At 37.0% G+C, this 14,404-nt stretch overlaps 1 protein-coding gene across 1 annotated transcript in view; it reads right to left on the bottom strand.

Moving 5' to 3' along the window:
• Positions 1–14,398, bottom strand: part of TARBP1 (TAR (HIV-1) RNA binding protein 1) — a 32,090-nt gene extending 17,692 nt beyond the window's left edge. The window contains exons 1-14 of the mRNA XM_041485474.1: positions 14,199–14,398; positions 14,024–14,121; positions 13,175–13,244; positions 12,148–12,296; positions 11,376–11,428; positions 10,367–10,464; positions 9,170–9,305; positions 8,055–8,151; positions 7,080–7,169; positions 6,226–6,364; positions 4,592–4,688; positions 4,125–4,300; positions 985–1,082; positions 164–325 (exon numbers count right to left, since the gene is read on the bottom strand). Coding sequence (XP_041341408.1) covers positions 164–325; positions 985–1,082; positions 4,125–4,300; positions 4,592–4,688; positions 6,226–6,364; positions 7,080–7,169; positions 8,055–8,151; positions 9,170–9,305; positions 10,367–10,464; positions 11,376–11,428; positions 12,148–12,296; positions 13,175–13,244; positions 14,024–14,047 — 1,389 coding nt within the window. The 5' untranslated portion in view covers positions 14,048–14,121; positions 14,199–14,398. The remainder of the gene's footprint in view (positions 1–163; positions 326–984; positions 1,083–4,124; positions 4,301–4,591; positions 4,689–6,225; positions 6,365–7,079; positions 7,170–8,054; positions 8,152–9,169; positions 9,306–10,366; positions 10,465–11,375; positions 11,429–12,147; positions 12,297–13,174; positions 13,245–14,023; positions 14,122–14,198) is intronic.
• Positions 14,399–14,404: the final 6 nt, after the last annotated feature.

Below are 14,404 nucleotides of genomic sequence, written 5' to 3'. Positions count from 1 at the left end.
AAATAAGTAACTGTATGTTAATTTATTTTTATAGTATGTCTATACAATTATTAATGCAGAATCTAAATTCTGCATATTAGCAGAATTATTAGCATATGTTTTAATTACTACTTATTGGCTTGTTTTATATTAATTTTTATTGTTGTAAATAATGTTAAATTACCTTTTCAGAATTTCTCTCCTGAAGATTACGAATAGATGCATTTATCAGGGATGAAAGGAAATTCTTGATAGATGACATTTTCTTCCAGTTGACTTTCAAGCACAAATTCACCATCTCTGGAATTAAAGCCAAGTACAGATCACAACGATCCAAGTCGCCAACCTAAAAGTGAGGAAACAACCACAATCCAGATCAGTGAGAGGAGGAAAATTAAACTGAAAATCAGAAACAAAACTACTGGTAACAACGATAGCAGAAGGAAAACTACAACTGTCATTGCAATGGAACAACTTTTAATTTTGGGGTTTGTTCGGGGGAGGTTATTAACTTCTAAATCTTTAAAACTGACTTTCAGATGCCATTCTCCTGATGCAACTCTAACTTTTGCTTTGCCTAAAAAGTCTCAGGTTTCTTTGGGGTAGAAACTTCGAAAACACTGGGCACAGCAATGAGCAAACAGTGTAAGATAGTCAAGTAAGATGATAACCAGGCTGAGTACTAAAAGCCTCCAAACAACTAACAACTTACATCTACAGCTAAACTAGTCATGTATTAAGCAGCACATGATACTCAGGATCTCTTACTATATGATTTCTTTAGATTTAAAAAGAAAGAAGAAATGCAGACTACAGACACTAAACACTACTTCTGAAGACACTTCTTTTTTCCTTCTTACTGTGCCCATTCAAAAAACTTAACAAGTGTTTCTATGCAAATTGACTTTCTAGGTGTTCAAAGATTTTATATGAACTTTAGGAACACTGGTAAATCAAACTAACAAGCAGAACCACACCAAAGCATGTCTCATGATTGTTACTTACAGTGCTTAACTCATTGGTAGTAAGCCGTCGGAGAACAAATTCAAGAATACTCTCCACAGGTGTCACAAGAGATTTCCAGATAAAGAACAGTACTTCATCTGTGTGGAGGGAAAAAAAAGTATATATACAGAAACACAATTCCCTTAAGAATTTTATTTTATCATGCAGATTTGCTTATGTTACACAGTTATACAGTAACAGTACTCAAATACCTAAAAATAACTTGAAACACCTCTGTATTCTTTCACAGTGTAAGCCATAAGGCTGAAAGAATCAAACCAGATTATATTATTTCCTGAGATTCACAATGTATTAGTGAACCAAAACCCACAAAAGACCAGAAAGCCACAGTCCAACTTCCCAATTTTTAATGCACGCTTCTGTCCTACTCCTAACCCTCTGCACAAACAGCTTATTATTGAACTTAGTCTTTAATAAATACCAAAAGCTTTCATATCCAGCAATTAACTTTATGTGAGAAAAATATATACTTTTCCATTCCCAATATTTATAGACTTGAAAACTGGTTTTGGGGGCTTGTTTGTTGTTGGTCTGTTTTTTCTGATGTTAAGAAAAAATTCAACTTTGGAAATACTGCAATCTTGCAACATTTTAGCCCAGTAGCTTCCAGGCTTAACACTGTAAGTGAAAATACAAAACTATGACAAAATGTGATACTGTCCACAAGAAAAGGCTAGGCTACCAAGTATACCACATGTACATAGCATTTCACAAACAAAGACACAAGTTTATACACAAGGGAGGTAGGTCACCCTTGTAAAACATATTTAACCACAAACACACTACAGTCTGTGTTTCAAGGGTAAGGACTAGCTGAAAGCCAAGGAAGTAACATCTCAGTATGAAAACAGAGTAAAATACTCTGCATTAGCCACCTTTTTTTAAAAATACCAGTCGGTTTCAGTGTTTAGGAGAACTACCCAGCGGCTACAGCTGCTGTTTCTTTCTGGAGTTAACCCTAACATTTCATGTAGCAAAACCATTATGAAATGGAAGGCCTTCAAAAAGTAAAAATATAAAGGGAAATATTTCCAGAAGTTCCAAATCCATATTGTACTTATTTTCAACATTCCCTACTAAAATGGCTCATTGGACTACATTTCTAATGCTTAAATTGTTTAGAAACAACAGTTCAATTATGTCAGATTATCATCATGTTTAATCATGAGTCTCAAATCACTAAAACATCTTCTGCAATTTATATACACAAAATCTTCAGATAAGCATGTTGGACATTAAAACCCAATTCATTACCAGTGGCTCTGTGACACTAGCAAAAGATAATAATTACCAAAATCTTACTGTTTAAAATAATGAACTCTAACAACAGTTTAGACAGCAAGAACTGTAGAAGAATGCTGATGATTTCAGCATGCCTTTCAGGCATGTCTATCCCCATTAAAATATTCTGAAATAAAACACTTCCCACTTGTTATTACTTTTGTTTTACAAGGTTAAATTCCTTCATTACTCCCTACCATTTTACTGTTTTCCATTTGACAAACAGGACTTTTCACCTCCCATTTAATCAACACAGAAACATAACTTCAGTATTACACAGCATTCATCTTCCCACCCCACACCTCAGTCAATTCACAGCTGCAGAAAAAAAAATATTTATTACTTGGTTCTCCTGTGCAGAAGGAAGAAGCACAAAAACACTGTAGAAAATAATTTTAAGAAAAGTAATCCTTAACATAAAACTACAATGCAGTCCAGAAAGCCTCTGAAAAGACTGATGATGGGCTGCACTGGAGCACCTCTAGGGACCTTCAAAAGGATGGGGACACTGCAGTGCCCAGCCCTGCCATACCTTTGGAACTCTGTTAGCAGAGCTCAACATGCCATGTCAGGTGTCAAAATCCCCACAGCAGAAGCAATCCATTGCAGGTACATTAGCAAGCACAAGAAATGAGGCACAAGGAACTTATTCATTATTGATACTAAAAAACGAGCACGCGCTTGCACGTGTTTTGTAGGGTTCTCTTTCAGGCTTGTTCTATCCTTGTGCTGTAGGCTGAATGCACAGTGGTAGCTCAGTGGACACTTCTTCCAGTTTAGTTCATTTCAAGGAACCCACTTCACCAGTCAGAGCCCATGGCCCAACATCACCTTGAACAGCCTGCATCGTTAGTGCTCAGTATTTCACACAAACAGCTAAAATTTAAGGGGGCAGGGGGTTGAATGCATACAGCACTTGTTAAAATGAGGGTAGGCATTTATTTTGGGACTGCACTTAGACATGTATAGGAAACCTGAACATATAACCTGAAACTATTTTTGTTACAAATAAGAGTCTAGATATGGAACCTCCTCACTCCAAAACTACTCTTCTATTCCATGTTATAAACACCCTGAAAAAAAATCCCAAAATAATCTGGGGCAGGAGAAACCAAACACCAAGACCCCTCCTATTCCCACTCCGCATCCCAACTCAATGAAAATAATACTGCAATTTTTCATTTGCTCTCAGGAAAAACATTCAGGTCTATTCTGGTTACAAACTGACCAAGTTCTCTCAAAAGGAGTAGGTAAGGACTCCATAGTTTTTGTTCAAACTCTCCGGAAAGCTCTAAAAGTTACAGTGCTCCATCTGTGGGGGGCAACACTCCCAGAGAGACAGATCACCAGGCTTGTATTTCAGGAAGCACCACTACCAGTCAACTCAGAAAACAGGATGTCCAGCAGGATCACTTTGTTCACGCAGGGAAGACTCTGGCTGAACCTGTGGCATCGGAGCAGGTTAGGCTGGGTTTCTGAGTTACTTCCTTCTGAAGTGTCTAAATGATTTACGGAATCCATTCATTTGCAAAGAATAGGCCTATAAATATTTGCAATACAGTCACACTCTTCAAATTTTAACTGATAATCTAATCCTAATGGACAACAATTGCTTTCTCAGAAGGCTTTCACATTCTCAATTCCCAGGCCTTAGGATACCTGTAAGATTGGACCCATAGCTCAGGTTTTATAATAGACATGCCAGATTGCCAACATTTACATTTACCACTCCTAGGCTAGTATTATCTTGACACTATAGCCATGAAACAGTGCCGTAGCTTAGCTGCAGTTCAGACTGTAATGAACAGAAGACACAGTAGACTGAAGATGTCACTAACCATCTTGCGTATTGGAACATTTTAACCAACGGGTCTGCAATAACTTCAAGAGAAGCTGAAGGCTTTTATCTGTTTTCAGTGTTGGTATGTAAGCATTACTGCCAAGTTTCATCAAGACATCCAGAAGAGGGTTCAAGAAAGCCTCTAGTTCAATCCACTCTATGTTGCTTTTTCCACTACACAAAAACAAAAATTAAAAAGAGAGTCTTCTTCTGAGTATCTGCCTTAAGTGCTGAAGTTACTTATGGAAATAAATAGGACACGTTTCCAAGACACTTAAATATCTTTAGAATGTTACCCAGTACGTCTGCAGCAACAGCTGGACAAGGCCTAAGGAATGATCAGGCTGATGGAAAGTCTACAGAGAAAAGAGGACAGCTTCCCAGCTTCATCAGGCTTCACTGGATCCTTCAGGAGTGAGGGGATTGAAAAAGACAGAAATGTAAAATAAGGTATTTCATACTTACCTGTATTTATTCTTCATCTGCTCCACGTCAGCAGCCAACAGAATCATTGTTGAGACAAGCTTAGCTTCAAACCAGTCAGGCATAAAGCAATTTTCTCCTGATTAAAGATATTTTAAGGTTTCCACAGTAACTAAAAATACCTTTGCTTTAATTTCTAAAATTCTGGGTTTGTAACTTATAAAATAAATTAATAGCACAAAAAACAATTAATGCTAACTTAATATTACTACAATTTTTCTGTATTCTTTATCTAGCTATAAATTAAACTCTAACACTATTGGGCTTTATGCTCAAATAAATTTTGGGCAATATGTTATGTAGTATGATATATTATGTAGCAGTTCATGGCAAACTTTTTCGTTACTTTTAAAAAATATATCAGCATATTCAAATTAATTTAATGAAGAAAATAATTCCACTATACTTCATCTGAAACATCAGCTGTGATTTTGACCACAGAACTAACCACATAAAGAACCAGAACCATTCTGTAAAGAGGAAATTATAAAAAACTAAGTTTATCTTTTTACCAATCTTTTATACAGAACATCATCATACTTATACAATGATTCTTAAATAGCAGTATGTAAGTTGGTTTCAGGGGTTTTTTAACTGGTATGTTTCTGACTTCAGGAATTTAGAAAACAAAACACACTCGGGAGATCCAATTCAAGTAGCTGGATGTGATTCTTTTTTTTCCCCCCGCTCTAAAGAGCATCCTGTTAGTTAAGATTCATATAAAACCTAAATTACAAACATCACTTTTTACAAGTGAAATTCAGATGCTTGCCATGGAATTGCAGATAATATAGACCAAGGACTAAACAAACATGTCAGGAAGAAGGTCTGCCAAAACTTTTAGCAAATTTACCCTGAAGCATCAACAGAGAGAATTTGCTTATTACTTCTCTAAGAGTAAGACAATCCAGTCAAGTTTCCTGGTTTGCAGGAAGTTTCTGAAGCTATTTATGATCACCAAATTCTGACCTAGCTTTCTTATCTCCTCCACGTATAGTACTTAAAAGTGTTTAGTTTTGACTTCTTGACAATATAAAGCTATATAAAATTCACTATGACTGTGAATGCCAGACAAAAGTTGAAGTGTTTTAAAAAACCAATTTGCCATTCTTTTCAATGTGTCTGAAAGAAGACACTAAGCTGACATTGTAAATAATTCAAAATGGGGCAGGGAACAAGGAAGGCCCTTTTCCCTCCAAAAAAATACCTGGTCATTTTACAAAGCTCTGCTGAGAAAGGTGACAGAACCTGTATGGGTTCACACTCCCTTGTACTTTCCTCTGCCCCCTGCATTCCAGAATTTTCAGACACCATCAAAAGAGTGACAAAATAAATCTAATGGACAAGCATCAGGGCAGCATTAAAACTGAATATTAAGACTTAATGTTCAGTTAATACTGCAGGACTTTAACTTATGGAGGAAAGGAAATAAATATAAATTTGATTTATGGAATTAAAAAATAAGGTTCAAACATAAGAATTGTGAATACACAGGTAGGGTAGAACTTGAACAGGTGCAATATAAAAAAAAATTTTCTAAAATCCAAGGGAATGTTGTAAATTTTTTTAAAATTCTCTTTAAAATAGTGTTTTTTATTAATACACATTCAACTTACTTTCAGATGCAGGTGTCTTAAGGTACTCTCCCACAAGACTGTGCACATATTGACACAATGATGATGTCTCCTGACGTTCAAAATCAGAGGTTACAGACTTCCTGAAGCACCTGTCATTCACTTGCAACCAACTGCAAAGCTGAATGAAGAACAGTATGTTACTCCTCGAGCACGTCTGCTGACATCCTTGTGCGCTGACATCACTGATTTAACAGCAGCACACCAGAGCACTGTTAAACACAAACTCTCACATCAGCAAACCCACACACTGCAAGAGGTGCCCACCAGAGCTACCTCGAGCCTTAGCAGACTATTCCCTTCTAACTACACACAGAAAAATGCTCTTCCAGAGGCTAGCTCACAGCACCCCCAAAAAGTCAGTTGTACCAATATAGGAAAACAACAACTCTTAAAATTAAGTAACACTGGTAAAAATTCCCTTATGTCAAAAGGGTTTCTTCCAATCAAGTGTTATCTAGTGAGACCAACTTTTTTTTTTTTTAACTTGTATGCCAAAAATGAATGGAGCAAGATGAAATGTACAATATACATGACAAGAAGACACTATGCAAAAAAATCACTTTATCATTACATACGGCTGTACAAATAACCAAAAATTATGGCTACATGATCAGCTGGCTCTAGTATATACTACATAAAAAATGATTTCATCTTTGAACTTTCATTCACAGCATTTTACATCTTGCAAAGACATAAAATACATATCCTGTGAAAATTTACAATCTCACTCTACATGGTATGCACATTTTTCCCTTTGAGATTATCCTGCCAGTGATATTATTATTTCTACCAGTGATGGCTTTGATGAACATAAAACCAGTTTCAGTTCTCACCTCTGTCCATAACAAAGTATCTCTCCTTAGGGACTCCTCTGGTCTAAGGGACAGAAGAAAGCTTGAAACTTCTGGGAAGGACACTTTCTCCTGAAGAAATTAATATGATACAATAGATGCCAACAAAATATACAACAAATAATACCTATATGACAACTCAAGAAGTTTGCTTTTATCTGGCAAGTTTCATTAGAAGAAATTTACTTTTTCCTTTTTGTGATTCAGACTCATTTCTGCCTCTTTGGGACCAACTTATCAGTACCAAGGAACAAAACTTAATTTTCCCAAGTATTAAAGTCTATCTGAAAATAAATGAATGACTGTAAGAATAGTGCTACTCACTGATGACACTTTTTAAATAAATGTAGGTAAATGATTAAGAGTCACTCATAAGTACTACTTCTGCATTTCTAAAGAGAAATTCAGACAGGTTTATAGCCATAGCATACAACATGGAAGATGGAAGACTACTTATTTACAAAGCTAGCTATAAACCAAAAAAACATGAATACTTTGACTACTGAATAAGCACAGCCCTGCTATTTCAGCACTAACAGTTGTTTTATCATTCTGGTATCATGAATACTTTTATTATTAGGAACTACAGGAAAGTCTATTTAGTTTCTATCTGTTAAAACCTGAGTTTATATATGGATAAACTGGATAAGTGGATATGGAACAATATCCTGTTACGCTAACTACCACATGAAAACCCTACAATAAAACATCAACTAATAAAACCTAATGAAAAAGAATATTTCTGATGGAAAACCAAAGGTAACAGAAGCATACCATACTTACATAGCACAATTTAAACAGTCACTAAAAAAATTTCCAAATCCAGCAATATCAGTATAAATACCGTATTTAACAATTTTTGATTACTGCTGGCCCTGGAAGTGTCACTGTGTTTCTAGAACATCAAGGAGAAAGAAAAAGCAAAAAATAAAACAAAACACAAAGCCCCAAACTGACCACATCTGTCAAATGCACAGCTGTTTGAAGAAGATAGCACTGAGCAGCTCCACGCAACAAAATCTGATGTGTAATCATAGTACACTGGAGGACATCTCTGCAAAGAGGAAAAATACACACTGTGTAAATCACACACTTAAAAATGTAAACGTTTTCGTGTATTTTCTAATTATTAACCATTCAAAATACATTAGATTGCATGTAATGGACATATGCTATTAAATGTGGCACAAATACTGCCTGATCAGACCACAAACAATCCAGAACCAAGATTACTGTCAAATGTACTTTCAAAAACTGATAATAAAAACTGGATGAGCATAAACCTAAACAAAAACAAAAAGGGGGAGAAGAAAGAACAAAACAAAAACTAAAGGAACAATCCCCATGATCACATCAGTTCAGACTGGTAATTCAATATTAGCATTTCTATTTGTAGCTAGCTACAATGTTTGCCATCAAAATCTCACTCAAAAAACTGAAAGAAACTTTCAGTGATCTTTTATCAGCAAAGGCATGTCCAACATCTTTTTTTTCTCTCTGTAAACTGCTTCTATTCAATATTCCTTCAACCACCAGTAAGATTTTATTTAAATGCTCCAATTGGATTAAGCTGGAATGACAACTGATTTTTAGTGGCTCTAGGAGGTGAAAGCAGACACTTAGGAAATATCAGTGTGATTAAGGTCCATAGTGAGGCCAAGAACTTTTATGTAGACTTTTATTTAAAAATCTTTCAGTTTCCAGCATTGAGGGCTGTCCCCTGATATAGCCTCAACTGCAATTAAACCAGGCTGTAATGTAACTAGAAAAGTGTGATATATATCAACCAGGAACTGTGGGAGACCAGGGAAAAATTATTCTAAAAAAATAGAAATTATGAAGATCTAAAATTCAAAAACTCAGGGTTATTTAACTTCATACAGAGATATAAATACACTGGTTCTTGAATTGCTTTCCTCTGCAAATTAGACATAAAGGAGACAGAACCTTATATTCCTATGCACAACCATCGCTTCAGAAATAACAAACATGAATCTAATTCTGGCTCTCCAGACTGTCAGCACATTTCTTTGGAAGAAGGCTGTAAGAACACAACGCAGCATATATTTTACCTTAAAGCATGAAGTCCTTCAGCACCAAGTACTTTACATGCAGGGATAGATGCCAAAGCCGTAGAAAGAAACAAAATAGGAACAGCACACCAATGCCTACTTGTTATCTTCCGAATAAATTTTAACAGGAAGCTACCTTAAAATAAAAGTAAACAAAAGAACCCTGAGTGATTTTGTGCTCTCCAGTGCTTTTAAATAACATGAACTCCAGCAGAAGAGTGTTATTGTAATTTCTGACAATTAAATGAAAGGTAACAGAGTAATTTCCTAATTATTTCAATTTAAAAAATCACATTCCAAAGAAGTCTGTCAGTAAGGTGACAAGATTCAGAGACAAACAGAAATAAACCTAATTTTGACTTTGGTCATCTGCACTAATCACCATGTTCAGGAATGGAATTTTAACTCGATTGTTTTGAGTACTAAAGGATGCCTTATTTAAGTTGCCATTGAGTTTGTGATATAACTGACTATAGTGATTCAGCCAGTTAAATGGATGCTGGATGGGCAGAGCAATTCTCAACCAGCCGCCACATCCACAGTTTGTGGAACCAGGCTACCCATTTCAGGATGCCCCACCACAGCCCCCTGTTTAATAAAATACATGCCTTGGGACAGGGCAGAGAAATAGGGCATCTATGGCATTACAAATATATACCAGGATATACCTGTACACATAGGGTGCTGCAGAGACCTGATTCCACCCTGATTTGACCCGATTAGACCAGGTATTAACTTCTGGTCACCTTCATTTTAGCATACACTAGCATCAAAACTTGGAACAGCCTCAGAAATCTTCCTCCACCCAACCTCACAATGAAAGAATCCTTACTCTGTTTTAGCCCTTGGTCTGGCCCTTTTGGATGTGTCACTACACAAGTCATGACTAAAAAAGTCTGGCAGATAAAGAAAAAAGAATCTCCAAGTACTGTTCACTTCAGATCTTAGGAGCTTGTTTGGACTTTTTATTTTTCCATTAATAAAAAGCAAATCTGCTTCATTTTGCCACTAGAACAATTCTGCAGCTTTGTACTACAAGACACCTTAAAGTTCCTGAAGACCTTTTCTCTGGAAACTCCACTGTTAGGACAATTATTCCTTTTTTCTCTCAAGTAAACACTCACATAACACACCAAAAGCAGCTCCATAGCTTTTATTCCTTATTTAAAAAAACATAAAGGTGAAACTGAAACATACCTTTTTCTTCTTCTGGAAGAAGAGTGAGATAAGTAGCCAAAAACTTCTGTAACCTCATTCCCAAAGGAGGACAGGCTCCTATTGGTTGACCTGGTGTCCTGTTGGGTTTTAAAACATTAATTACACAACCGGCATGTTAACAGCTTCAGGATTAGATGTAACAGATTCAATCTAACATCTAACAGATCTCAAATGTTTAGAATTGCCTCTGAACAAAAACAAATGTCATTCAGTGACACTCCATGAGACCAAGAGAGGCAACCTACGCCTCATGAGAAGTCTCAGGATCCTGGCTATTAAGGATGAGCATCAGTCAAGAGATTCTATGGCTTTCCCTCAGCTTGATATTAACTGCAGCAACTTTGTATATTCTTGGTATACTCAAACATGCACTCTCCTTCTACACATGCCAACATGTTCCACCAGAAATACAGAGTTAAGAGAGAAGACTAAGATTACAAAGTGTTGATTCAACACAGCTCTAACATACTGAAACACTCAGCATTTGCTTCACCTTCTGAATTCCCATCCGTACATGTCAATGGAAAGGTACTGCAGACTGAGAAGAGAAATGCGTAACTGATGCAAGAGTCTGCAAAGCTCACATTTGTCCTGCCATGTTTAGATGAAACAACCTATTTTGACTACACTTTCTCCATAATCACCTAATCCAAACTATCACCAGTGACAGTCAGTTTTCTCCCCCCCAAAAATGAACCTATTAATCCACCAAACTCTGTTTCATGGGCTTCCCCCACCAGATCAAGACTGTGACCAAGGAGCATTGAAAATTGCAAAAATCAAGTCTTGTCACTAGATCCATACTTCATTTGTTCACAGACACCCATCCTTCCTGAAAAACTCTCCCTGTCAGTAAGTTTAGCAGCACCATTTTTTATTAATGTGTTTTCCTTTAGCTAGGATTTCACCAACATACTTAAGACAGCATTATTAGAACACATTTGCAGCAATCAATAAATCAAATAAATTAATTAAACCAGTGGTTTACCTGCTGTAGAGGGAACTTTCTGAGAGGGCATCCATCAGTGGTCCAATAACAAACTGAAGAAAGAAACAAGAACAATGGTGAAATGTGCAGTTGCAAGACACTGTTACATAGAAGTTAACCAGACTTATTTCACCAGACTTTACAGGACAGAGCCAGAAATTCGAGAATACTCTTGTTAGTGGTAAATAGCAGAAACAAAAAGAGGAAGAAACTAAAGAGAAAGGGGACAAGCAGAGTAAACAAGAAAAGAGATTTTTCCACTAAATACATTTTACAGAGTATTGTGAAAGATGCAGGGAAATAAGAAATCCTTTTGGGAAACAGACAGAGCAAATAGATTTAGACATTAAATAGAAGAATGACAAAGAGCCAACACAGCTAAAAATACTTAGGATGCATAGTAAGGTTGACTATTTCAAGTTACTCATCAAGATGCTGACTTAATTTGTATAAATCAGGAATGTTAACCTCTGAGGGGAATACTCCTATGAAGTTTAAACAGAATAATGTAGATCATCCCTTACTAAAGTATAGGCTGGTTGGACAGTCAATACACATATGAGAGTAACAAAAAACCCCCAAATTTAAGCTTTAAAATATTCTCTATGTGGGAAGAAATATTAAAGTGTGGGGGTTTTATGGATACAGTAATACACTAATTATGCTACAGAGGCAGAATTTGTCCAATTCCAACTACTGAAGAAATTAGCGTTAAGATCTGTTACAAATTAGAACATTTGTTTCCTGTGGCAAGTAACAGTAACACCCTTACCTCTGAGAAACCAAGTGAATTTGGAAGATGCTTTGTTTCATAAAGCTCCAGAAAATGAAGAATTCCTTCTTTTGTCAACGTTTTATTCTCACTCTCAAACATTCGTCTGTAAATGCACACGTGCCACGAGGGGTGAAACAGCCAACAATCTGTTTACAAAAAAGAAATTCTTCTAAACTGACACAGAAATGACAGTGACACACTAACACATAACATACTGACATTCTGGACAATGTTATAGTCTATTCACGTTTCAAAAAGGTGATTACAGCTATTAGTTTTATAAAAACACCCTGCTAAATCTAACTTAAAAATTTTCACAGTTTTCAAAAGTTACTCTCTACTTTACTAGTTACAAATTATAATGACTAAAAAGTGCCACATCCTTCTTCCTGCAACTCTATTTATACCAATGTATTTACCCACAAAAATATCACATTAATTTCCACTTTACAAATCTCTAACATCTTGCCCTACCTAATTACATGTGCTCATATGCCCTAGACACAATGCCTCAGCACTCATTTAATTTATTCTCTCCCTACTTCGAACAAATTAAGTTGGGGGTTTTTTCCCCTTTTACAAAGCTGTGCAGGTGAATTGTTTCCCACAACCCCAAAAATCCCTGGTTTTATTTTCACATTATATTAAGTCAGTGGGAAAGGACAATTTATTTGAATTTTCTGACAGAAAAATAGTATTTCAAGACAATATAGTAAGCAATAAATACATGGTAGGTTCTCAGAGCAGAGTGGCCACTGCCAATCCAGGTTTGCCAAACAATCAACATAGAGCAAACCCACAAAAACTGGAACAGCCACCCAGAAAACACCTAACTTGAGAAAGAGAACATTACAGAAAGCTGCTACTGAAACAGAAGAAGAAAACAGAGAAGTGTAACTTAGCTGACTGAACAGCCATCCAGAAAACACCTAACTTGAGAAAGAGAACATTACAGAAAGCCGCTACTGAAACAGAAGAAGAAAACAAATATTTAAGAGATTAAGTAGAAAAAGTTCCATCTTACCTTTATCCCCTGATATGGCAAGCTCATATAAACTGTTTAGTTTTGGTAATACTGGCTTTATGACGTGGATCTGAAACGGAAATCAGGTATAAATAGTTTCTATCTCAAACCCAGGAGCTGTCAGTTACTTGGACTAGAATTTACTATCAATAGTATTAATATAGCAATTGACAATAAAAGTACATTTAAAAAAAACTGCAAAGCCTGTGGTATGCAACACTCAGTCGCAGTTTAGCACTGAAAAAAACTTCAATGATACCATATTTTAAGAAAAATACTAATAACCATTCTATTCCTCAGAATTAAAACAGCACATCTAAAATTAAACATTTAAATTAATAGCATCCCAGTTACAGGACATAATCATGTACAAATAACATAAAATAAGTACACGGAGATGGGCACACTACCACAATACCATACAGCCGTAGAAGCCTGAAGTCAACAGGAATCTTTCTGCTGAGTACACTGGAGTCACAGAATGTTTTTAACCCAAGGTACTTTACCATACAGAGTCTGCTCTGCCAAAGAGGTAATAAGTGCAATCACCGGATTTTCCACCAAGCTGGTTACCCTGGTCTTGCAATTACCTGCACCCCAAGTTTCTGTCACTGCATTATCCAGATGTATTCCCATGACAGAGAAGATCTCTGAATTTACTCCCAGTGAATGACACATACTGTGCTTTAAGTATTTAAGAGTTGAAACAAAAGTATCCCAGTTAACATTGACTTAGACATTCTCGATCATTAAAACTAGAAACACTGCGCCCTACACAAACATTCACACATGCCACAAGGGAGGCAGCACGTCTGCCTAGACTGGGTACAGATTTTACAGCGCTCCTACCTGGTTTCCTTCCAAAGTTTCCATTATCAAAATGTAAGTTTCCCAAAACTGTAGGAGTTGCTCGTTCTTCTCAGCAGACCACCAAAACAGACTCGATTCTAAGGAAAAAAGACAAGGACACGCGTTTCTCGCGGCCCCGCACGCCGGTCCCGCCGCCGGTCCCGCCCGTCCGTACCGTGTCTGCCGTCCGGGGGGCAGCGCAGCTCGGCGCGCTGCCCGCCGCTCAGGTCCAGCGCTCGCTTCAGCAGGTAGCGGGCCCGCTTGCGGCACAGCCCGTCCCGCTCCGTCAGGCCCTCCTGCACCAGCCGCCAGAACCGCGGGCACAGCCGCGCGTCCAGTCCCGGCCCCGCCGGGCCCTGCGGCAGCAGCGCGTCCGCCAGG

This window comes from Pyrgilauda ruficollis, unplaced genomic scaffold (assembly GCF_017590135.1).
Source record: "Pyrgilauda ruficollis isolate IOZ18807 unplaced genomic scaffold, ASM1759013v1 scaffold70, whole genome shotgun sequence".
Lineage (NCBI taxonomy): Eukaryota > Metazoa > Chordata > Aves > Passeriformes > Passeridae > Pyrgilauda > Pyrgilauda ruficollis.
This window is presented reverse-complemented; position numbering and strand designations above follow the sequence as displayed.